The sequence below is a fragment of the Hippocampus bargibanti genome, linkage group LG14, assembly GCF_051943395.1.
Source record: "Hippocampus bargibanti isolate YZ-2025 linkage group LG14, ASM5194339v1, whole genome shotgun sequence".
Classification (NCBI taxonomy): Eukaryota; Metazoa; Chordata; class Actinopteri; order Syngnathiformes; family Syngnathidae; genus Hippocampus; species Hippocampus bargibanti.
The window spans coordinates 18,192,087-18,218,586 of record NC_142747.1 but is presented as its reverse complement, the minus strand read 5'-3'; the positions used below and the strand labels follow the sequence as shown (position 1 = coordinate 18,218,586).

The following is a 26,500-nucleotide window of genomic DNA, read 5'->3' as shown; positions in this document are numbered from 1 at the left end:
TTCAGTCTTGTCGGGGGTTTGGCGGTTTTTGTTTCTGTTCCGACACTCAAAACAGACAGAGAAAACTAAACGCAATAACAGATGGAAAAAGAAGGGTTGTCTGAACTCTGCTTCATCGAAATGACATGACTTGGAGAACATTCACATGATTGTCATACGGGCACTTTGACTGCCTGAACCTATATGCTAAAGGCAATTACATTTAGCATATAGGGGTAGAAACTGCTAGGCCATCAGAGAAGCATTTCAATATGTGTGTTATACATCTTTGGTAAACATGAATTCACGGATGGATGGATTGACAGACCCGCGGCGCAGGAATCAATAATCAAGTTTTAAATCGACGCATTTATCTCCCCATCTTTGAGTTACTACATATCGCTGAAAATGAGTAAGGTGTTTTTATGGCTAAGTCTCCCTGCAGACCAGCAGTAATACACAGACGCAAATAATGTAAATAATATAAGGAAGAAAGCGGAGACCACTACCGCCATTTACAATCTGCCTGCATCGTTAAAACGAGAGCTTGGTACACGTTTTAGAGGATGCAAGATGGGAATGATAGCCATCCGCAACTTGAGATTCTATCCTCTGCTTCACTGAGGCGTAAATGTGCATAGAGATACGGAATTCCTCCTCTTTAAATAATCTCCACGCCAAAGATCTTTACCGAGCAGACCTTGCAAATGCTTCAATGTTGCTGTCGCCTGCGTTTGTTGGATCAATTCGCTAGGGATGTGCAATAAATCTCCCGGCCTCTTTCAGTCCATTTCAAACTAAATCTTTTTGACCATAGCCCAAGTAATCTGCTCTGGTAAAATGCTAATTTGCCTTATCCTCTTGCAAAAATTATACAGTATAAATCCTTGTCCTAGGACTACGACCTGTCTGTAGTGGGCAAAAAGTCAATGTTAACATTGATTTATTCTGTAGGGGAAAACAAATACTCAAATACATTCAGATCTTGGGGGAGCGAGGGGCGACCAGTCTTTTAAATTTTGATCACCACCCAAAAAAAAACCACAAACAAAAAAAATTACCCAAACCAAACTCGAAAATTCCTAAATCAAATTCCACAAATGAATAATGTCATGGTGCCAAGGTCTTTTTTTTTTGGAGCTGATCAAGTGATTTAAACTAGCACTGCTCAAGTGTCAAAGTCAAAGTGAGCTTTATTGTCAATGCTAATATGCATGACATACAGCACAGATGAAATTACTGTCCCATAGTGTGTTTCCCAACATGATTTTACGGGCAAACTCAAGTGGTAGTAATCATCAACACAGACTCATAAGACATTCTGTTTATTCTCCTCTTAAATACAGTTCAGTATCAGGCTTTTTTTACCACGATAACATCTGAACTACACCGCAAACATTTGTGGTTATACTGACGCATTGCTTTTCCTTTATAATCATTGAGTTCAATTCCTAACATTGGATTTCTCCAAAGTCATGATGTATTTTTTTTTCCAGCGGCATCATTGCTTCATTTACTTATCACTAGCATTTCAGTCAACAAAAAGTCTGTAAATGTCGGGGTTTATGCGTAGCAAGATTGGTAAGTGCTGAAAAAAATAGTCTATTGAAAAGAACAGATCCAAGGATGTTTGCTTTTGTCAGCGTTTAACAATCATTTGAAAGTGCCGTGAAAAGTATCCATCTATCCATCATCCATCCATCCATCCAGGTATCTATCTACACATACAGACACGTGTGTGTGTGTGTGTGTGTGTGTGTGTGTGTGTGTGTGTGTGTGTGTGTGTGTGTGTGTGTGTGTGTGTGTGTGTGTGTGTGTGTGTGTGTGTGTGTGTGTGTGTGTGTGTGTGTGTGTGTGTGTGTGTCTGTAAGGCGATTCATATGAATAGTTCATTTGCAATGCCATAACTGGCTACAACAGCAGAGCAAAAGACAGCAAAATAAAAGCAAATAGAAATATAACCTGTGTGGATGGATGCCCGACATCTTTACAGATTGCATCGTAGCATCCCATAAGATGTTCATATCTGGTGAAAACAAGGTACAGAGATCATGGACAGTGTCTCTGTGTTTATTTTGTTATGTTTACTTGTAATGAGTCATAGCTGAGTTGGAGGCAATCGAAGCTGACTCCTGGACAGGTTGCTATTTGGGGGGGGGGGGTTAGAGACCAAATGCTTCTGCTGCTTTTTCTTCGTTCCTTCCAAGGTTGGTGTTTGGCATTCGGTGAGATAGACAACATACTTGGCTTAGACTGTCTTTGCAAACTACTCCTTCGAGAACAACAGATGGCACACAGGCACCTTACGGCACGTGAGCTTTCACATGCGTGCATACGCGCACACATTGCTGGCCAATCATAGGCAGCACAGTAAAAATAGACATTGGGATTGTGCTAACCACATGAGATGTGAATTCTCAACTTAGGATATGACTCTCTAGAGGTATCTGCAACAGAGGAAGTCCATCGCCAATAACCTATCAGAGCTTTGAATGCAAAAGAAGGATGGACGTTATTTATTAACTATTGAAGTAGTTGTAAAAGAATTCCAAATTAACACCGATTTGCCATAACAGTGGATGCCCAACAACGCGATTTCTTAAGCAGGTTGACTTCTGTCCTCTTCTGTCAAAAAAAGCAACCTGTCACTTAACCGTCAAAATGTGTCTCCAGAGTTCTGAGGCAGATTAAGCAGCATTGTGCTGTCACAACATAGGCACTAGCCATATTCCCCCTCTTCTCTCCTCTCTTAATGGAGAGTCTTCTGAAGGAAATCTCCACTAGGAACAGTTATACAAGTGCCGAGTATGCCACTGAGAATACTGCGGATGATTGCGGTTTGAGAAGAGCGGACATCTGTTTACATCCCTTGATCATATTGAGATGCCTTTTGTTCATTTAATGAAGGGCAGTAATGCGTTTGCTAGTACAAGGTCAATGAAAGGTTCGACGCTTCCATTCCAGCGCGTTCACACTTTACTGTTTGGCAGTTACCTCACAAAACATGCGAAAAAAAAAGACGGTTTGTGGTGAGGTTTGGTATACTTTGGCCAGAATGTTAAAGTGACAGCTAAAAAGAAGGAAATTGCGACTATACTGTATGTTAGGGGAAGGTCAGCATACGTAGATCAGAAAACCTTTAATCGTCCCACAATGGGGAAATTTGCAAGGGTTGTTTATTAAAAAAAAAAATTATAATTCAGCCAATGTCCTACAGCTGGTTTGATGAATTTGAACTAACTGAAGTAAAAAACGCTGCATTCTCCTGTATTAGGAAGGCTCACGACACAGAATATATGGTAATTAATGACCATTTATTACGAATGACAACCCCCTTTTCTGCCCGAACTCTGTGTTCCTTAAAAATAATAAGACCATAGATTTAAAAGCTTGTTTCAGGCAAAGTTATGACTGCTCTGAGGCATAAATGGTCTTTATTTTCCTGGTCACCCACTCATCATGCGCGAAATAAAATAGAATTAATGCTGTGAGTTTTCTGTGAGTACCCACAGAAAACTCACTATCATCATTTGTGCAAAAATAAATACAGTAAAGTCTCGTTATATCGATATCGGATATATCGATAGTCCCGGTTATATCGATACTATTTCTATGCACGCACGGAGAAAATTACATGCAAACAGGGTCGGATATATCGATAGTCCCGGTTATATCGATATTTTTTCGGACTCCCTTGAATATCGATATAACGAGACTTTACTGTAAATAAGAAGGCTATTTTTCTTCTGCTTACCTTTGATAACTTTATATCTCTGTATGCATGAATCATTTGATAAAATTCTGTTCAATGTGACTTTGTGATCGAAGATGTTTTCCGAAGTTACCAGAACCACCTCTAACTCAAAGGAAGACCCTAATCTCTACAAATCTTCGAGCTACACCTCTAGTTCATTGGATTTGTGAGAACTGTAGCCAGCTCTCAATGAGTTTACCACTGATTTCCATGAATCAAACTCCACGGGGGGTGGTGTCCTGTACATTATTCTCAACAGCCACTCACGAGAGCCTGGCATGTGAAAGAGAAGGCGTACTTTCAAAGTGAATGTATCATCGAGCATCAAAGGCTGCTGGTTCGCATTTAAAGGCAGATTCATTGTAAAATAAATCCGCGGAGGTGTGCATTTCCATGACATCAGAATGAGTTTCACTTATCCACCAGGGGTTCAGGCAGCACTGATGGTGTAATGGCCATTCAAGTGTCATGTATTATTCATAGGGATCAATCAGCAACAAATTTGCAGGAAAGGTCAAGGTGAATGTAGAAACTCAGATTGCACAGTGCAGAGTCAAAAATATCCTCTTTGAGAAATGTCACTAATGGCATTTCATGACCGTATTGTTATTAACCGTATCAGTATTTAATCTTTTAGGTTGCTATTTTACGTCATCAAGTTCGTGCAAATATCTCTTGCTTTGTTCATAGTCATACTAAAATACAAATGTCAAGTTATGAAGGCATAAAATGGCTAATCCCTGCAGATATCGGACGGTAAATGAATCAACAAATAAAAAAAGGGTGCTTCAATGCCCCTTGGATGACTATAAAAGAATTCGGAATAATATCAGTGGAAGGGAAATGTATTAAACTCTTTAGAACGAAGAAAAGGTGTAAAAATATCATGTCGGTCAAGTTTTCAACGGAGCAATTCATCCGTGAGTATGTGTGACACCATTTTGAAGTTGATCACAAACGGCTTCATCTTCTACAGCTTCCCCTGGAGATCGTGTCGGCCTTTAGCGTGATCTAATTAGAGATTATAAGGACCGTCTTCCCTACTACGACCGCATGTCTTGTCGCAACTTTAAGTGGCAGTTGTTCTTTTACCACCCACCTTCAATAGTAATGACAACAATACATACTAATGTTATGACTTTCCTTGAGGCATATCTAAGTTGCTAGGCGATGATGAGTTTGTTCATAAAAGAGCGTGATGTAAGCGAGGGAACACGCTGTGGTAACGACAGTAAATGAGAGGAAACCCTGAGGCAAGGCAGCCCAGAATTCAACTTGCTCTGAGCCCGGTGATGCATCCTATAGTGGTTCAATAAGGAACGTGGCATGATACGCATGGATGAATTCAAAGACGTGCATCGCCAAATAAAAGAAGTGTGACGATAAATCGTAGCCACCAGCATTGCTTTGTTGTGGCTGCCCCCCTCACCACCCCGGTCTCCCATCCTCTCTTTTAAATCAGACACACTGTGTTGTCTTTGCTTTCGGGTTCGTCTTGCGAGGACTCGTCAGTATCATTTTAAAACGAGAACCTCCAGCACGGACAGTATGTGACATGATACGTCAATATCAATGGCTGCGATGACCTAAGTTTGAAGTTGGCCAAGGTCTAATCTTTCCCAACTTTAGTTTTTTTTCTTTCCTGACAATATAGTAGTTCAAAGAAAGGGCGTTGTCATTCCGAATAAAGCCTGAAGAAACAATCCTTATTTGAAAGTCAGTAAAATCTCTGAATAATCTCTTGTCTCGCCGCTTCATAACAATTCAGTTTTGTTCACGTTCCCAAAGGCAAAAATGAAGCTAAACCGTTAAAAAAGTGCTTTGTAACAAGTTAGTTGCTCACTTGCTTCACTGTTATGTAGATGAGCGTCGGCTTAAGAGACTGATTTACTGTTAATTTCAAACAAATAATTGTCAACAATCCTGAGTAATGAATGTAAGGTTTTGATTTGTTGACAGCCGGAGTTGAGTGCACTTTGAAAGTTAGATGCTGAAATCAGTCAGTAATTTAATTGTCCAAACAAAAATGTGATGTGCAAATGGGAATTTAGTTATTTTTTTCTAATTTAAAAACAATCCTAATATTAAATAAATACATAAATAAATAAATACAATTGTGAATTTCTTTTGTGGTACCTGGTCCCAAAATTTGAGTTAGAGTTCAAGATTATTTTTTGAGCTCCACTTTTCCTGTGTGACTCAATTAATCCTTTACTGACGAGATTAAGTTGAGAATATTCACCTATCAACTCATTTGGTCTGAAATTCAAGGTCTCCAAAATCTGCCAGACAATGTGCAAATATGTGTCCACTCCAGTGCCAGGGTTTTTGTCATTTTCACTCAAACTGCAGGACCCACAGAATATTGACTTTTAGGGCTACATAAACACCCAATGCAGCGCAAAAAAAATTATACTCTCTTCTTAAATCAGAAGAAAGAGTTAATTCCGAAGTTATATGGTGTGGAGTTATCTGAGCTTGATCTCAGCTGTATAAAAGGTAAATGCTGCCCCAGCGTGGGAAGGAAAAAACATTGCTTGAGGTCTGACCGAAGCTTGAAAGACACCCCACGACAAGAAAAAACAAAACCCCCACAAATTCGGGAATGGCGCTCCACGCCATGCCTTTCAATTCCCGAATAAATTTGGGAATGGCAATGAATGAGTTAGGGGCCGTAGAATAGGTCATGTACTTCAATCGACATTTTTTTTCACGGCTGACATTGATAAGCAGGTGGTGATATAGTATTGGACTTTACAGTAGTAGATGTTTTCTTTTGAAACCTTATACTTGTATCAATATCAGTGCATCCCTAATATAATTTTTGAACACACATCTGCTCATCCAAACCCATAATTATACTTACAAAGTCTTGGTACTGACACACATACTGGAGCATATAAACATTGTTGTAGCAGTATTTAAATAAATAAATACTCATTTAAATCTCCATTTACATTTGTGGTGAAGCTAGTAGTCATGTTGCCAGTTATGACACAAAAGGATTCCATCAAGTAGCGATGAGGAATGCAAGATGGTCGGTCGGCAAAACTCGGGAGGGGAAATTTGCATTGAAATGACTCCAAGCGGTTTTAGTGTTATCGGAAAGACTCGGTCACGTGAACCGGAGAACGGACGTGGCTCTGGTAAGAAAAGATAAAATTCTTTGGTGGCCTAAAGCTAAACTCTGGCACTTAATCAGTGTGCCAAGCATGTTTCGGCAAAAACTTTGATGGTCCTCTTCCTTAAGACCTACAAAGCGGAGGCAATGGACTGCCTCAAGCGTTGATAAACTTACGTGACGTGTCCGTTGGGATCCGCCGCTCAACATTCCAGCTTCGTTTTAATTTAATGACTGACACGAACCTCCTGTTCTCATTGCCTGATGGAGCTGACATCTTTCCATCGTGCTGTATTTGGAGAACCGTTCCAGGCTACTACAATGCTAGCTTGATTTTCCAAAAGCACTGTGGCAGGGACTGTGGCAAGACTTTAGCAGGGACTCTGCACCCCCATGAGCCCATCCTTAAGAAAGGCCGTTTATGGAGCTCCCGCGGTGCAGCAGCCTCGTCAGGTCACGTGAACGTGTAATGTCATCATATTTACGTCCTGAGGCAGCTCTTCTCCTTTCAGACCTGGATCTGTCTGATCCGCTCCCCATCATCATTGATTCAAGTGGTTCGGATGAGAATGAAATCATAACCTCTGTGGCTCGGATCTCTTATTCTCACCGACACTGATAATGAGATTTTTATAAAAGGTGTGAGTGTGAAATAGTGGATTTTACTATCACCTGGTCCTCACCCTACGTCACTGATTGAACGCCCCTGACCGAAAAAAGGACACATTGTAGCAGTCCTTCCATCACGTCAATGCATTTTGCTGTACTTGTTTGGTCTGAAAACTTCGTGTTGCACCAAAAAGAGGCAGAAGAGGGCAACAAAGCTCCGTGTAAGGAATTAATCAGCCTGTGGAAACGGGCTGATTAATTACAGAGTACAGAGTATTGTTTAGCACTGCTTTATTTGGTATAGTATTTGTTCCCAAAATAACGCCAGCATTGTTGTATTTTCATTATTCGTTGTTTGTTTCTGTGTTGGTCCATTGAAAATAAGTCTGTAGTGCAAAATTCAACCAATCAATAAGTTTAGGACTGCTTGCTATGCTAAATAAATAAAAATAACATCATCGATTCAGCGACTCCACTCGTTTCATCACATCTTTGTCAACTACAATAAAATCTTGAGTTGTGTAAACACTAAGGACATTCTCACAGAAAACATTGACATCCCAATCAAGCGTATTTATCATCTCCACCGGTATCACCCCAACCTCAAACGTAAATTATATTTCACTGACGACACTACAGACCAACCAAAAGGAAGCCCCTCTATTATGTCATACCCACCCACCTTAGTCTTCGCCGGCATCTAAATCAAAACGACATCTTTCACTCTTGAATGATTTTTCTCGTAACGCTCGTGCCTTTTGACAAGCTTTCATCCATAAGTCAGTGTCATGTGCCACAGTGATGAATACCGTCGCCCTTCATCACGCACCGACGGCCCGCTGGGTGTTCTAACTCAAAGCACCGAGATCAACGTAGCATCGTCGTGACGCTCATCTCACAAACGCCCGTAAACACGCCAGGAGGAGCCACGGCCAGGATTCACTCCTTCAGCATTTTCCCCACTGCCCAAGGAACACCCTTATACTCTGCAAGACCGATTAAACGGCAGTGCACCACTCCACACATACCACGTCTCAAGCCTCACATGTCGACTCTTTTATTATTTACTTAAATATCTGTGATGTTATTACAAATATAATCCACCCCCTTCCCCTTCACGCAAACACCATTACGCTTACGTAACTACACATTTCACCAACTTAGAGGATCTCATTTCAGAGCCTTTTTCGGGGAATCAGCTTACATAACAGATGATTCAGAGTAGGGGTTGGTGTGTGAATGCGTATGTACGGGTATACACATCGGTCAGCAAATGAAGCTGTGCTCACCCTGACAGACACTTGATGGGCTCTTCATGCAGGCCAGCATCGCCTGTCAAAGGGCCACCCCTTTTTACTCCCCCTAAACACTGCACTTGTCGTACATACAGTAATAACAGGTGCATTATAAGTGTGTTATATGTCCCAGCAACACACACACTCTCTGTGAGGATGTTGTAGGGGGAAACCCAGCGTCACACACCCCACCCCCCACCACACATAACAGAGCAGTGGGTGACAACAACACAGCAGCGGATCGAGTCCAACATAAATCCTCTTGACACATTACCCCACACATTATCCGCACCCTCCTCCCTTGCAAACCTCTGAGACTGTAACCCCCCCCCCCCCACACACACACACCACACACTCATCCCCCAATACACACACACCTCATCCGCCATGCAGAATAATGCCATGTCAGCGTTTACAAAACACAAGGAGTTGGTAGTATAATGTATTCAAGGTTGGACATGACAGGAAATAGGGCGCGGACTAAGCTCATTAGAATGAGCCGCAGCACCTGCCTTAGTGGCGACGAGGGGGGGTGCAAGGATGTCGACCGCTACTACCGCTGTTATTCACAATATTAATACACTTTATAGCCAGTTAATAAAAGTCTCTTACCTGCACAACCCACAAAAAGAAGGGCGACAAAGATGTCCCCGGGACGGACCATGACAAAGTCCCCTACCCGACCCGAACGCCTTCACTTGAGGCGAGGGCTGGAAACGTGAAACGGCTCGTCGCCTTGCTCCTCTCCTCGTCCTTCCTTCCCCCCCTCCCGGCCCCCCTTTCGTCCCAAAGGCGACTGATGTGTGTGTGTGTGTGTGTTTGGTTGGCCCTCTGCTTTGCTCCTCAGCACGGAATCATCCTCGAATGTTAATGGAGTCGCTCCGTATGGTTCATTCGGCGGTCAAGCGGGAGAAAAGGCGCAGGAGCGCGAGTCACTCGTGCTTCTTCTAGCGATGGTGGCGCTTATGGGGATGAGCGCCACAGCGCCGTTCAAAGTGTGACTGACAAGCCGAGCCTGATCACAAGTGGGAATCAATGCGCGCGGTAGGGACGATCCTCCTCCCATTAAATAGTGCGCCTTGCGATATTACAATACAGTACAATACAAGACTGATATAATAATAACAATAATAATAATAATCATCATCATCATCGTCGTCGTAAATGCTGCTGAGACATTTGTTTTTAACTGCAGATGGCTGTGCTTCATTTTTCTTGACATAACGTTGGGTTGTTGGCACTTCCGGTACATATTTTACTTTCTGCGCTACTTTATGTTTCATTTTGCTGAGTAGACGGCGATAATGGACATGCTTTATCGCTGTATTGTTTAGCAAGGAAAATGTAAAAAGGACGGAAATCAAAACTTCCATTTCGGACGGAAAGCGGGCAAAGTGTTCTATTGTGCTTCCATATGAAACAGAGGACTCCGGTTCTTTGTACTGATGGTGAATTCTTTAATGTGATTTCACTTGCATGATGACTCACCAACACCACCACCATAGAACACTTTGCCCGCTCGTAGCTATATGCCGTGGAATCTTTGTAAAATACACTCAGTAGAAGTTATTTGAAGTGATTTTAAGAATTATGGACACAACTTGTCCGGTGGTGTCGGTTGTCCTTTCAACATTTCACCTAAGGTAACTGCTCGAATTTGCATGGCTCAGATATTCCATAACACACGAGCCCGAATAAACTTGTGCTTTTTGCCGACAGGCAATGAGCCAAAATTGAATGAGAGCCAAGACAAGCTGTGAGTCGACTGAAAAGACATCATAGGGAAATCTTCTGTTTGCTGTCTGTCCTTTCGTCTCGTGGCGGTTTCCTTTTTTTTCCCACTGAATTGTTCCAGAGTGAAAAATGACACAAGATGGACGCTGTGGATTTGGGGCAAAATGTGCAGTGATTTGACCAACGTTGTTTGAGTCATTGGTGAAAAAGATAAGAGGCAGCTGATGACTCATACTGTAAATGCCCTCCAAATATAGTACACAGTCGTTTTATTCAATGTTTATTATATTTTATTTTGGAGGGTAAACGTCAAAAATGCCGTTTTAATTTAATACAATAGTTGAACCAATAGGTTAATTTTCAATTTTACACATTTTAAGGATACTCCACACGTAAAAATAGCCTGAAAATGTTTTGTGAAAGTGCTTTTAAACTAACGACATTTCCATTGAGTACAAACAAATAAGTTTTATTATTACATGTATGATGCACGATACGACTGCGTGGAATTACAGTGTTTTGGTATCTGCTGCCACCACGTGTTAAATGTCGTCCCACGACTCTGTGCTGATGACGTGCAACGTATAAGTGCTCACACGAGGGGGCGATGTAACCACATTTAACTGAGTAATCGAGAACCCTGACAGTAATAATAATAATACATTTCATTTATAAGTGGGGATTTTCAAAATTATTTTCCAGATCAAGTGGCCTACCAGATGAAAAAAATATTGCTAGTGAGCACTCCACATACCCCCATATTGAATTGTATTAAAATAAAACACAAAGTTTGCACCAAAAACAAGATACTGGCAATATCTGATGAAAGAAAATAGTCTTGGGTTTCTTACGCTGCATTGGATGTCAATGTCAGATTAAAATTTAGGATTTAACTCGCTGGCTATCTAGCTAGATATCTGGGTAGCTAGCTAGCTAGCTATTTTCGATCTATTAGCTATCTATCTAGCTAGCTGCCTATCTAGCTCACTATCAACAGTATTAACTGTCTGGTTGGCTAGCTACTGTATTAGCTATGTATTAGCTAGCTAGCCAGCTTTCTACCTAAGTATTTGATATGATTGTAAGCCATTGCATTATGCAGTCGGGTGGGCTTATATGATTGATAAATGAATTTGTATTGCATATAAACAAAATGTGACGTAAATATGATATCTGATTTGATGAAAGTAGTCAACATTTTCCAGGTACTGCAGAATTAAATAAAAAGGATGGAAAAAAAAACAGATATGACATGACATGAGAGGATTGCAGAAACATGCATTTCTTCTAATGAATTACACTGACGGGCTAGGCTAGGCTTTCTTCACGCGCTCACCTGGCCCATTAATTTTCAATCCAATAGTGTGAATTCGTCACACCGTCAGTTCGTCAGTTAGAACAATCGCGACTTTGCAATTCATTATTGTGACAATTCTTGAAAATTGATTACCCCTATTAAACCATTAAATTGCCTTTTCATTCAAAGAGGGTGTTGGGGGGAAAAAAAATCAACCGAAACGACTTTCATAGCTACAGTTCTGCGAGTAAAAATGAGACCTCATCAATTTAATATACCCATCTCTGGTCACGTTAGCTTAGCATAATTAAGATTCCCGCCCAAAAAGACATTATGTTAGTTTTACACGGCATTGCAGGACATTTTGTGTTGATGAGAGGACAAGTGGACTCCAGTACGCAGCGGACCACCCAAATGCTAAAGTTCACTAGCTTGATGCTAACATATAATGGGAGAACGAAAAGACAGGCAAATGAATAGCATCCATGCAACCATGTTAAACTTTAAACTGATATTTTAACATAAACGCGTAGATAGAAAACATAATGCTCACAGTCAAAGGCACATATTCTTTATCCTCTGTGAATCATGATTAACTCATTCACTGCCATTCACAAATTTATTCAGGAATTGAAAAGTATGATGTGGAGTGTCATTCCTGAATTGTTTCGGGTTTTGATTTTTCTTGCGGCGCGGGGTGCCGAAAAAGCGCTGGTCAGACCTTTCGCAAACGCATACACACGCTCACACACACACACACGATATTTGAACATAATCGCGTAGACAGGAAATATAACGATGCTCACAGTCAAAGGCATATATTCTTTATCCTCTGTGAAACATGATTAACTCGTTCACTGCCATTCCCGCATTTATTCAGGAAGTGAAAAGTATGATGTGCAGAACCATTCCTGAATTTGTTCGATTTTGGTTTTTCCTGTGGCGCTGGTCAGACCTTTTGCAAAAACACACACACACACACACACACACACACACACACACACACACACACACACACACACACACACACACACACACACACACACACACACACACACACACACACACACACACACACACACACACACACACACACACACACACTAATTCTATGATGAATACACACTGTTTATAATTTGTGAAAGCATTCTGGCATGAAGGTTGAGGATTACATATATATATTTTTTCATCTCACAAACTAATTGAAAAGGGCCGCCGTGGTGCTGCTATCGCTTGCGTCCTCAGATGAGTTATTGCCAGGCTGAGACTGACAGGGGAGAAGAAAAAAAAAGGCAGATTTAATGAACAAGCGTGTGATTGTTGAATAGGCAGGTGCTGGACTTGGCATCTGCTCATATTATAATAAAGATATCTGATATTAGTTGACATTCATGCGTCACGTAACACCTGCAGCGTTTTGCTAGTCTCATTCAGTCTTATTTGGACACTAATGACACATGAGAAGTATTCGGGTAATGTCAAGTTTTATTATTGCGAATGTAATGGTAATGAGGCAATGGGAGAGGTTTGGTTCAATTATACCTCACCCCGGAAGTTACTCAAATAGATAGAAAGCTAGTTAGATAATAGATAGCTAATAGCTAGCTAGCTTGAAAGCTAGCAAGCTATATAGCTAATAGATGAACAGATAGATAGCTTGCTACCCAGCTAGAAAGCTAGCTAGACAGCTAGCGAACCAGCCATATAGCTAGCTAGCCAGCAAATAATCACAAAGCAATCTTCCATTTTCACAAACTGTTGTGTTCTAAATAATTCAGTGAGCAAATTGGTGTAGTGAAATGATGCCTATGTAAGCGCCACTGGCCCGTTTGTTAGCTTTGTATGATTTATAGTTTTAGATGAGTGTTTTCCTACATGATATGAACAAAACAGCAATATAAATGTTGATGTTAAGCCCCCATTATGATAAACACATTTATGAAGCCGAGTTTAGCCAATGGGATGTCAGGAGGATGCTCGGTAATAGCCAATGGCAGAGCAGCTAGAAGTAGGTTGAAATAAAATACTGTAGTATTTATAATACCTTATAAAGTTACTAAAACTAAACGGAAGCCTTTGTTGTTACAAATATGGAACTCATTCAGCAGATGACTCAGTCAGCAGGTACCACACCTGCTACTGGTGAATGTGTTTCCAACCGCAAAGGCATCAAGAATTGATGACCTATGCCGTTATTTTGGGAATATCATTTCCTGTAATCATAGTCAATCATGTCATAATTTCAATTCCCGAATAAATTTCGGAATGGCAGCTAATGTGTTCATGGTGTACCAATGCATAGAGCACAGATTGATGTACCGACCAATATCAACTTTGGCATCATTACGATCAATATTACCATCAATCTCCCCACTACTCATGCTCGTTTTTAGCTATTTAGCAAGCTACCAAGCCACTCTGGGTCCCACAAAGCACACACGGACTCAAATATAGAATGTGTGAAAGCATCTGTGGTGGCCCATTACCACAGAGGAGCCAGATGAAAACACTTCAGTCATCTGATCCATTCCTATCCATTATTTATCATGATGGCTCCAGCAACCCTCTTCTTATTCTCTATGTAACATACCTTATATCTATCTATCTATCTATCTATCTTGCTATCCAGCTATCGAGCTATCTATCTATCTGGCTATCTATGTAGCTATCAAGCTGATAGCTATCTAGCTAGCTAGCTGATAGCTAGATGATAGTTATCTGATAGTTATCTGATAGCTAGCTGATAGATAGCTAGCTAGCTTGCTAGATCTATCTATCTATCTATCTATCTATCTATCTATCTATCTATCTATCTATCTATCTATCTATCTATCTATCTATCTATCTATCTATCTATCTATCTATCTATCTATCTATCTATCAAGCTGATAGCTAGATAGCTAGCTAGCTGATAGCTAGATTATAGCTATCTGATAGTTATCTGATAGCTAGCTGATAGATAGCTAGCTAGCTTGCTAGATCTATCTATCTATCTATCTATCTATCTATCTATCTATCTATCTATCTATCTATCTATCTATCTATCTATCTATCTATCTATCTATCTATCTATCTATCTATGTAGCTATCAAGCTGATAGCTATCTAGCTAGCTAGCTGATAGCTAGATTATAGCTATCTGATAGTTATCTGATAGCTAGCTGATAGATAGCTAGCTAGCTTGCTAGATCTATCTATCTATCTATCTATCTATCTATCTATCTATCTATCTATCTATCTATCTATCTATCTATCTATCTATCTATCTATCTATCTATCTATCTATCTATCTATCTATCTATATATCTCTCTATGTATCTATCTATCTATCTATCTATCTATCTATCTATCTATCTATCTATCTATCTATCTATCTATCTATCTATCTATCTATCTATCTATCTATCTATCTATCTATCTCTCTCTCTCTCTCTCTCTCTCTCTCTCTCTCTCTCTCTCTCTCTCTCTCTCTCTCTCTCTCTCTCTCTCTCTATCTATCTATCTATCTATCTATCTATCTGTCTCTCTGTCTCTCTGTCTGTATCTCTATCTCTATATCTATCTCTATCTCTATCTCTATCTGAATCAGAAAACCTTTATTCGTCCAACAATGGGGAAATTTGCAGTCCACAGCAGCAATTTGAAAGGGGATGTGGTGGAGGGGTGAAAGGATAGAAAAACAAGCTATTCTAAGTAAATAATAGTAACATAAAAATGTCAAAAAAAAAATAATAATAATGAAATAAAAATGTCAACTGATAGCTATCTAGCTAGCTCGGTGAAAGCTAAGTGAAAGCTAAGTGAAAGCTAGGTGAAAGCTGGCTGATAGCTAGCTAGATAAATCCATCCGTCCGTCCGTCTGCAATGTTAAAAATACTTTGTGGGGACATTGAGTGCGTGAGTGGCAGGCAGAACCGGCAAATGGCAAGGTGTCATAGATAATAACATCTAAAATGAATTTGATGTGCGCAATTCAATCTGTACGAAGAGAGAGAGAAGGAGCAAGACGAAGAGAGCAGGCGAGCGAGCGAGCAGTGAACTTGTAAATACTATCTGCTCATCCATGGAATGAGGACTGACACGACGGGCTCGCCGAATAGATTGCGCAATTAGCGGCCTTTTGTGGCGTTTGGATTGGTGGAGATCGTCACGCTCCCCTAACATTTCCAATTGCCTGTGTGTTAACTTTTATGAAAAGAAGACACGTTGTGGTAATTATTCTTTGAGTTTGTTGCAATCCGTAATACATGAATGTTGAGGTACCGTTTCTTACATGCAATACTCCAGTCCGTGACAGGGGGCAGTCTGTAGTAACATTAAACGTTTTCGGGGTCTATGCAAACATCTGTATTTTTTTCTCTCTCCGTACTTAACGTTTTCACTTCTTCCCTCACCATTTACCCACCAATCACTTTATTAGGAACACGTTTGCAATGACACCCAATGCTCACTTTTGAATGACACTGTCATGAAGGTTTTGCTATGGCAACAGAACATTCATTGGAGAGCCCCACTGAAACATATTGATGTTTCACAGACCTTTGATAATTTGGGTTGCGCATGAGAATTATCACTTAGTATTAAATGCGTACATTTACAGTATTTATGCAGCCTATGTAATATCAGTACCGTATTGTACATAGGATATTGTAGATTGGATGTACCTTTATTGGTCTCGCAGTGGAGAAATTTACATTTCACAGCAGCAAAGTTATGAAAGGAAGAGGAAAGGATAGAAAGAAGTAGAAAAACAGCCACTCTCGCAGCGCCATCTTGAAGTTAAAAAAAAACTAAATAACAAATAACATGAGAACACAAAGACTCACTCATTCATTCTCTAGCACTTCATGTACCCTCTTTGTGACACCGCATATAGCTATATTTTACGTTTTAAGACTCGTGCTGAATATTCAGGAAGTCTTGTTTTCGAGTTGATGACATTCCCCTAAGTGACATCACGAAGGGAACGCCTGTGACCAAGAAAGCGACACACAATGCATTTTGGGTACTTTTTTTTCATCTGAAAACACCATGTTGATCACGAAATTAGAAGGAAAACTGCAAAAATAATGCGATGGTGAATCGTTGTTTGTCGCAGCCAATTGCGGTAACACGCATCAAGAAGGTGTAAGTTTACACAAATTCCCAGCGGACAAATCAGCCCATTTCCAGTGGAGCTTGTGCGCCATCTTATGCATTTTATGCGCGCTACATTGGAGTCCAGACAGCTCGAATTAATACGGACTTCTTTAATCGATTTATGCTTTCCTCTTCAGAACTATTTGAATCATATTCATAACTGGATGAGGAACAAGAAAGCATCTTTTCCGAATTTGAACTCTTTGAAGACATTGTTTTGATTCTGGAGCAAGGCAGTGTGTGTGACCAACAATGACGTCATGAACAAGGGGGCGGGACTTTCTGAAACTGGTCATTTCCGGTTTCATTTTGAAGTCGTTTTTGGACACTTTAAGTCATTTTTATTGGTGTTTTTCATTTGACTAAAAATATCAACCTGCGTGTTTTGGGTATTTTAGATGCTATAAAACGTTTTTCTGATGTCAGTTAGGAAACCAAAAAAAATGGTGTCTTTAATAGTAAGCAATGCATACACAATCCTGTTTGCCATTTGCAGCATCATTGAGACCACACTCAACGTTTTATCCCTCCTCTGCCCGTCCCCTCCCTCTCTTCTTCTCGTGGGTGCACATTTCCATCCCATGGCCCCTCTCTAGGTGATCCAACGCCGCCACTCTCCAGCAGGTGTCCAACATGGCGAGCACGGCAACCGGATCTCTCGCTCTTTCCCTCGCTCTTGTCGTGATTTCAACGGCTTTCTTCAACAAAGGTAAGTTTCAATTTCATTTTGTAATTGCGTGGCACGGTGTTCTTAAAAAGAGGGGTTTGGGGCAGCTTTGGAAAAGCGTAAAGAGGGATGTTAGGATAAGTTGTTCGCGATGACGCACGAGAGTCCGCTGTCATTTCAAGCGTATTTCTTGTTTGCACCATTCCACGCCGCGTTTAGAGTTAACTATTGATAATTGGATTGGATTTGCCTTTATTAATGCCACTAATCATGTTTAATCCCGATGGTCAATTCGGCGTTGGTTTTAAGTGTGTTGTCAATCGTTACGAATCGATGTTGTGTCACATTTGTGTGGGGAAAGTAACGCACGGTTGTCGGTGCAGCAAGAAAGTAGCGTAATTTGTTTGAATCAAATTGAACGTCCTAGAATATCCTATGAACTCTACTGTCTTTAAATGTGCACGTAGGCAAAAAAAGCACGCATTGCAGCTGTGTTTCCACTCGCCGTGTCTTCCTTTCAATTGTGTGTCTTTAACGGACATGTCTGTGCACGAATTGCTTGAATCAGTGTGTACGCGTTGATTGGCTGTTCGGTCTTTTGCCTGCAAAAAGCCTTCCGCAATTGTAACAGAGTTGCTTTCGTCTTCGTGTATCATTGTGTGTGTGTGTGTGTTTGTGAGTGCGTGTGTGTGTGCTGACACTGATGCCGCATGTGTTGCGGGTAAAATGTCAACTTGCTGCTGTGTTCGATCCGACACAGCGGTGTGTTTTGGCGTTGTTGTTGTTGTGATTGCTGCTGTTTTGACTTCCTTGCGAATACAGTATGGCAAGCGTGTACATTTTAAATTGAATTGTTTGAATGTGTGTTAGTGTCTGTGTGTGTGTTTATTTGGCTGGAAAAGATGCCGTGAACGCATCAACAGGTTCGCACGGGGTGCGATAAAAAGAAAACGATTGCATGCTTTTCAAACGTGAACGCAATCAAATACAGTAAAGTCTCGTTATATCGATATCGGATATATCGATAGTCCCGGTTATATCGATACTATTTTTATGCACGCACGGAGAAAATTACATGCAAACAGGGTCGGGTATATCGATAGTCCCGGTTATATCGATATTCTTTCGAACTCCTTTGAATATCGATATAACGAGACTTTACTGTATAATAGATAATGCTCTCTTTTGTTGTTTGTTAAAACGGAAATATCACGGTATAGTCTCAAAGCAATATCTGACATCCCAAAAATTGTGTTTTTATTAAGTCGTCTAGCTTCAGAAACTGTTATTCACGTGCATCAAGATGTAAAAGCATATTTGAATATGTTGCTAATCAAAACAGCAGCACCCAAACAGTTTCCAACAAATTCAAAGTCCCGTTTTCACACAGTGAATTTTTTTGAGTGTATGTTCTGTACCAATTGAATCTTTCATGGCATTGTTTCTTTAATGCAATTGTTCACACACACACACACACACACACACACACACACACACACACACACACACACACACACACACACACACACACACACACACACACACACGGACACACACAGGGTCATTCAAGAGTTAATTGCTGAGCCTATTTGCACTCATTTACTCCCCAAAACGGCAGCAATGAAGCCCAAGCTGTGTTGACTTAATCATGTAATTTTACATGCATCTCAGACAGTTTCAACAGCCTGAAACATTAAGTATCGTCCAGAAGAATACATGTCAAATTTTCCATGACAAAAAAAAATCTGTCGTCATCTATTTTCATTTAGTCCATTGTTTACGTGATACCCTTTTGCTAACCAAATCAGGACTACCAAAGCAGTCTCTCGGGTATTCTGTCTGATGGGTTGTCGTCTGCGCTTACATACTGGTCCAGTCACTTTTGACCTAATTTATCCACTGTCACTTGATGACATTGATGGTTTGCGGTTCAGTTATACATTTCTAGATTAAAATCCACAGGTTAGCTATTTGGAGTTGAGTACATTTTCTGATGTTATTATTGGATGCAGTGCATGTCCTGCAAGCATTGCCATCATGGCCGCTGTCTCACTCCGATTGTTTTCCTTCAGCTTGCTGCGCGTAAAGCTTATATTTCACAGTTGTTGATTGTATCATGCATTGTATTGCGGTGGAATCGCATTGGGCATTTTCTTACCCTCCGCTACCCTGGCTTGGCGTGAATTTAATGAACCTCATATCGTCAAAGGGAATAATATATTGTATGTGTCGTGCCGCACAGTAGGTTGACTCATATTGGGAACCGAACCAGCTGCTTGCAGACGAAAAAAAAAAAAAAACGACAACCTTCAAGCCTGAGGTGGCTAAAAGGGCTCACAATATGTACATAGAGAAGCAGGTGCATATAGTCAAATAACAAGCACTTATTGTTGAATACATTTTTTTTTCTTCTCATAGACACCCTTCAAGCTGTGTATGGCCAATACCTCATTTGCACTTTGAGTATTTAAAATGAAATGTATTAAAAGTATAACCACATCTTTGCCTCGTTAGCTGCCAGACGATATGCAAAATGTGTTCACTCCAGTGCCAGGGTTTTTGTCATTTTCACTCAAATTGCAGGACCCACAGAATATTGAGTTTTAGGCCGACATAAACATTCAATTCAGCGTAAAAAAAACGTTGACACTCTTTTTTTCATCAGGAAAAAAAAAGTGTTAATTCCTAAATTATATGGGTCTGGAGTTATCTGAGCGTCAAATGGGGGTGACTGTACAAAATACAATACATATTGATTTATATAGCACTTTTAACAGCATCTGAAGCTGTAACAAAGCACTAATATTGATAAAGGGCAAATGCTGCCCCTTTGTGAAAGGGAAAAAAAACATTGTCAGAGGTCTGACCAGCGCTTTATCGGAAAAAAAATATCCTGTGCCTGTAAAGTGTATTTGAGAATTTTGAAAGGCGCTTACAAATGAAATGTATTATTATTATTATTATTATTACTACAGTAAAGTCTCGTTATATCGATATCGGATATATCGATAGTCCCGGTTATATCGATACTATTTCTATGCACGCACGGAGAAAATTACATGCAAACAGGGTCGGATATATCGATAGTCCCGGTTATATCGATATTTTTTCGGACTCCCTTGAATATCGATATAACGAGACTTTACTGTATTATTATTTGTCTTTCTGATTCTGATACTGCCCCCATGTGGTTCAGATGTACACACAAGCAGGAGCAGCCCAATGTCCATTGTCCAATTAAAAAAAAAAAATGAATGTAGCAAAACTGTTTAAAATTTTCTATTATTAATTACCATTAATGTATTTTTCCATACTAGAATGTTATTGTTTTTTTTCTGGACAATAATATTTTTCATTTTTTCCTCATTCTGCCTTTTGCATGATGTTTTCAAGCTCACTAACTACATTTGTGCTGAAAACAATACACGTGGGAGTGGGAAAAAGTACTTCATGAAGGTCAAGTTATTTGTACTCTGCTTCTTACCACCACTGCTTTATAAACTGATGTTGACACTGGATTATGGCCGACCCATACGTGCACAAGAGTGCTTAATACCAGATTACAATTGCTAATCAAAGGCTCATCATGAGTCGACACGACACATCCTCCCCCCCCGGGTGAGGGTTGAGGATGGTGTTTGGTGGGATGGAGGGGGGAGGGGGGGAGGTCTTTGTATTCGACAGCTTCATGTGGGTAAAGGTAGTCCACTTATTGTCACTTTGTGGCTATTTGTCAGTCCTGAGCGATGGCGAAATGGATCAATGTGGAGCTGTCGGCAAACCCCTGGGTGTTGCTGAAAGTAAGAAATCCTAATCCGAGAGAAATAAAAGGAAACATACAGTTGTTACGGTTGGGGTGGGTGTTTTTTTTTTTTTTTTTTGTGCAGTTAGTGCCCCGCCCCTCCCTCCTGCCCGTCAACCCCTCGCCGCCGCCTGACAGCCAACACTTTGCCAGCGTGAGTGAGTGATCGGTTATGTGTGTCCCTCTATTCTGCTCCCTCCGTGATGATACAAGGGTCTGAAATCACTCAGATTGACTTGTTGTGGTGGTGGTGGCGGGGGCCCTTAGATCGTATTAGAACACACTGTGACAGGAGTTGTTGTCGAAGGGGAATCAACACATTCTTCAACCTGGTTTGAACACTGAAAAGATGTAAAGAAGCAATAAGAAATTACATTTTTATTCGCTTGTGTCTGTTCTGAATAAATTGTAGTACAGTGATACCTTGGTTTACGAACATTTCGGTTTACGAACGTTAAATTTATGAACATTTTATCTTGGCATATGAACAAGCCATTAATGATCATAACAAAGGTAAATAAAACAACTATTATACAGTATAGTACTATAGGACATTTATTATACATAAAATAAGGTATATTTTGTGTAGTTTTAAGGCTTAGAAAATTAGAAAGTAGAAAATTGTTTTATGGGGACCTGGGAACGGATTATTCTCATTTTAATGGTTTCCTATGGGAAATTAATTTTTGGAATACACACTTTTCGCCTTACACACTCTGTCTGGGAACCAATTAAGTTCGTAACTCAAGGTATCACTGTATTTATTTAATTGGTTATTTATTTTAGTGAAAGGAAGACACACCCACCTCCTCAATCTGGGATGATTTCCCTGATGAGTGAAAAAGACATGTTTACAAATACAGTAAAGTCTCGTTATATCGATATTCAAGGGAGTCCGAAAAAATATCGATATAACCGGGACTATCGATATATCCGACCCTGTTTGCATGTACTTTTCTCCGTGCGTGCATAGAAATAGTATCGATATAACCGGGACTATCGATATATCCGATATCGATATAACGAGACTTTACTGTATGTCAATCGTGAAAAATAATCACCTTTAATTTCAGATAAATAAATAAATAAAGCTAGTGATTTTTTTCATGCCATAGAAAAAGCCACACAGAACCACAGCAACCATGTACAGTGATACCCTGGGTTACGAACTTAATTGGTTCCCAGATAGTGTGTATCCCAAAAATTAATTTCCCATAGGCAACCATTAAAGTGAGAATGATCCGTTCCCAGGTTCCCATAAAACATAATTTTCTACTTTCTAATTTTCTAAGCCTTAAAACTGCACAAAATATACCTTATTTTATGTGTAATAAACGTGGTATGGTATTATAATTAAAGAAATAAACTGTTTATCTATTTATCTTTGTGATGGTTGTTGATGGCTTGATGGAATGGGGTGGCCGGTTTCCTCTGCATTAACTACTTGATGAGGAACGTAACCTTCTTTCACCATCTTGAGCAATGATCCCTTGTCGGTGCTTTCTTTGCGATAATTTTATCTAGTTCCTCATCAATTGTGTTCTATTTAGCTGGTTTGATAGCTTTTTGCATCAAGTGTACAGATATCTTGTGCGGGTTGTTTGTGCAGCCTGATTGATGGGATATTTTAACCTTGCAGTCTACACTCTGCCTTTGAAAGTTGAAACCCTGTCACTGTCGTCTGCCTCTCTCTTTAATGTTTAAACCCCCTCCCCTCACTGCTGCGTTCTTGACCAATCACGTGGCTTTAACCGAAGACTGGGGGCGGGGAATAGAGGACAAAAACAGTCGGCTGCCATTTTGTTGGTCGAAGAACAGGCTCGTTCGCGAACGACACATCACTCATTGAAGCAGCTCTGTGTCTATCCCGAAAAATAGTTCTTATGTCAAGGTAAAATTTTCATAAATGTCACGTTTGTAAACCGAAAAGTTTGTAAGCCAAGGGGTTCGTCAACCGAGGTATCACTGTATTTTTATTTTTACATTTACACATTTTATTTTCGATGTCATTTGGCGAATTCATTCACTTGACTTTATAAAAAGACTCTTATTCCAGCATCGTGCACGAAGACGAGAATAATCCTGAATTTAATGGGCCGTTGATGGTGAGCGCTGTGCATTAGATCACCCCCCCCCCCAGTACATCATTTATTACAATAATTCGCTCTTCTATTTAAAGAAATTGAATATATTGCTCGTTAAATTTACATTAAACGGCTTAATAAGCCCCCTCCCTACTAATTGCTCGATAATGCATGGCTCAACTTAATGTGGTGCTAACTAATCTTATTATTGGAAGGGAGCGTCACTTTGAAAAGGAACTAGATATTAGGTCAGGCAGGAGTCATTTGGGCCACTTCCTTGTGTTCATCACACTTTATGATCCTTTTCTTTCCTTTTTTAGCTCTTCGTAAATGTCGACAACTGGGTGTTTCCCAAGGTTTATTGAGCCAAATGAATCTTGTTTATTTTCGAAAATTAACATGTCAACAGATTGAGATTTTTTTCGGAGATGCAAGCACTGTATTTTTTTCATACATCTAATCTGCCCTCATTTTGTTCTCCAGTCTATCAGAATTTAACAAGAAAGAACAACAACAATAATAATAATCATAATAATTATAATAATTATAATAATAATCATAATAATCATAATAATAATAATCATAATAATCATAATAATAATCATAATAAATAGTTTTCCTCTTGTTCTTTTTAAAATTTGTATTTATTTATTTTATGTCAGTTTTGTGATTGTAAAATGTCCTTTAGAGCTTTGAAAGGCGCTTATAAATAAAATGTATTAATAATAATAATAATCATCATCATCATCATCATCATATTCATATTATTCACAAAAATATTCATAATAATATTCACAATGCTATTCATAATAAAAATCATAATCATCACAATAATCATCATAATAATATTTATAATCATCATCATACTCATAATATTAATCATAATAATAATCATAATATTATTCATAATATTCACAATAATATGCATAATTGTATTCACAATACTATTCATAATAATATTCACCATAATCATAAAATTCATAATAATCATCACAATAATAACCATAATAATATTCATCATCGTCATCATTCTCATACTAATAATAATAATAACAATATTTACAATAATATTCATAATATTCACAATACTATTCATGATAATCATTAAATTCATAATAATAATAATAATAACTAATCATCAAAATAATCATCATCAAAATATTCATAATACTCATAATAATATTCACAATACTATTCATAATAATCATAACATTCATAATAATAACAATAATCATCACAATAATCATCATCATAATATTCATAATCATCATCATACTCATAATAATAATACTCATACTCATATTCATAATAATATTCACAATAATATTCATAATAATATTCACAATACTATTCATAATAATCATAAAATTCATAATAATAATCACAATAATCATCATAATAGTCATAATCATCATCGTACTCATAATAATAATACTCATAATCATATTCATAATAATAATCACAATAATATTCACAATCATATAATATTCACAATACTATTCATGATAATCATGAACTTGATAATAATCATCGCAGTAATCATCATAATAATATTCATAATCATCATCATTATACTCATAATATTTTAGTCATAATATTTGTATTCAAAATAACATTCCTAATAGCATTCATATTCATGATAATATTCATATCATTACTAATATTCATATTAATAATAATCAATAATCATAATAATTCATTATAATCTAAGAATAATATCAAGTATTTAGTAGTCTAATATCAGGAAGAGTTTAAAAATGGCCTAGCTATAAATTAATAACACACATTTAAATCTTGATTGCGCAATATTTTATAGGTCATATTGGAAAAAAAATAATAATAATAATGTGATGAAAAAAAAAAATGGACCAATTAATAGATTTTTGAAATCAGGATCAAAAATAGATTTGGGGATGCAGCCGTCCGTCTCTGATTTAAAATTAGCTGTTGAAAATTATGTAATCTTTTATTCATGTGTTTTTTTTCTCCTCTTGCAATATCGTAATTGTGATTTCCAGTATGATAGATTTTTTTTCAAGGTTCTGTAATGTATTTTTTTGTACGCTACACACAAAAAATAAATTAATCTGCACTGCAGTAAACAGATGTATTAAATTTAATGTTCTGGGTTTACTAGGCTTGGTTAGAGTAAAAGCAAATGAACCATGAATTTATATGAAAGACAGTTTATCGTCATTGCACAGAGTTTTTCATTTGTCAACATGTTGATTTTGTCTTTTAATCATTTATTATCACAACTACGACAAAATAAGAGCATTTATTTGTTCTTCCTGTCACTATACGTTTCTGGCATAGGTAGGATAATAATCAATTGTTGGACCAATGGAATAAAACAATACCCCATAGAATGCTCGATGATCACCCACTGGTTGAAAATCACTGATTTAAACCATAAGCATGTCTGTACTCGCGTGGAGAAATTCAATAGAATTGATGAGGGCTGCAAAGGTCTCTCACCACTCAAAGCAAATACAAACTTTTCAGGCTGGCGATTGTAGCGAGTTTGACAGCTTAAAAAAAAAAAAAAAAAGTTCCACGGACGTGTACAGCCGAAGGAAAAGAAATCCTTGAATGTAAAACTACCGACAAGTAATAATAATAATAATACATTTGATTTACAGTCACGGGAGAAGTTTTTCTGTGGGCGAGAAGCGGCAACGATACTCGCCAGCGTTCACTCAACCCGGAACTAAGTCAAATAGATAGAAAGCTAGCTAGTTCGCTAATAGAGAGCTAGCTAGATAGCCAGCCAGATAGTTATATGTGTAATTGATAGCTAGCTCATCAGCTCGATAGCTAATATATAGCACATAGATAGCTAGCTGGATAGGTAGCGAGATGGCTAGCTGGATTGGTAGCGAGATGGCTAGCTGGATAGGTAGCGAGATGGCTAGCTGGATAGGTAGCGAGATGGCTAGCTGGATGGGTAGCGAGATGGCTAGCTGGATAGGTAGCGAGATGGCTAGCTGGATAGGTAGCGAGATGGCGAGCTGGATAGG

General features: G+C 38.9%; 2 protein-coding genes across 10 annotated transcripts in view; one reads left to right on the top strand and one right to left on the bottom strand.

The window, feature by feature from the left end:
• The window catches only part of ncam1b (neural cell adhesion molecule 1b), a 68,551-nt gene extending 58,806 nt beyond the window's left edge, over positions 1 to 9,745 (bottom strand). For 3 of the 7 annotated variants that reach the window (XM_089013032.1, XM_089013033.1, XM_089013031.1), the window contains exon 1: positions 9,371 to 9,745. In XM_089013032.1, the coding sequence (XP_088869158.1) occupies positions 9,371 to 9,422 (52 nt within the window). In that variant the 5' untranslated portion in view covers positions 9,423 to 9,745. The remainder of the gene's footprint in view (positions 1 to 9,370) is intronic. The other 4 variants (XM_089013035.1, XM_089013036.1, XM_089013034.1 and 1 more) reach the window with 3 other exon arrangements.
• A 7,752-nt stretch (positions 9,746 to 17,497) lies between these two features.
• Positions 17,498 to 26,500, top strand: part of cadm1b (cell adhesion molecule 1b) — a 165,174-nt gene continuing 156,171 nt past the window's right edge. For 2 of the 3 annotated variants that reach the window (XM_089014204.1, XM_089014202.1), the window contains exon 1: positions 17,515 to 17,636. In XM_089014204.1, coding sequence (XP_088870330.1) covers positions 17,561 to 17,636 — 76 coding nt within the window. In that variant the 5' untranslated portion in view covers positions 17,515 to 17,560. Of the gene's footprint in view, positions 17,637 to 26,500 lie in introns of all 3 variants that reach the window. The other variant, XM_089014203.1, reaches the window with a different exon arrangement.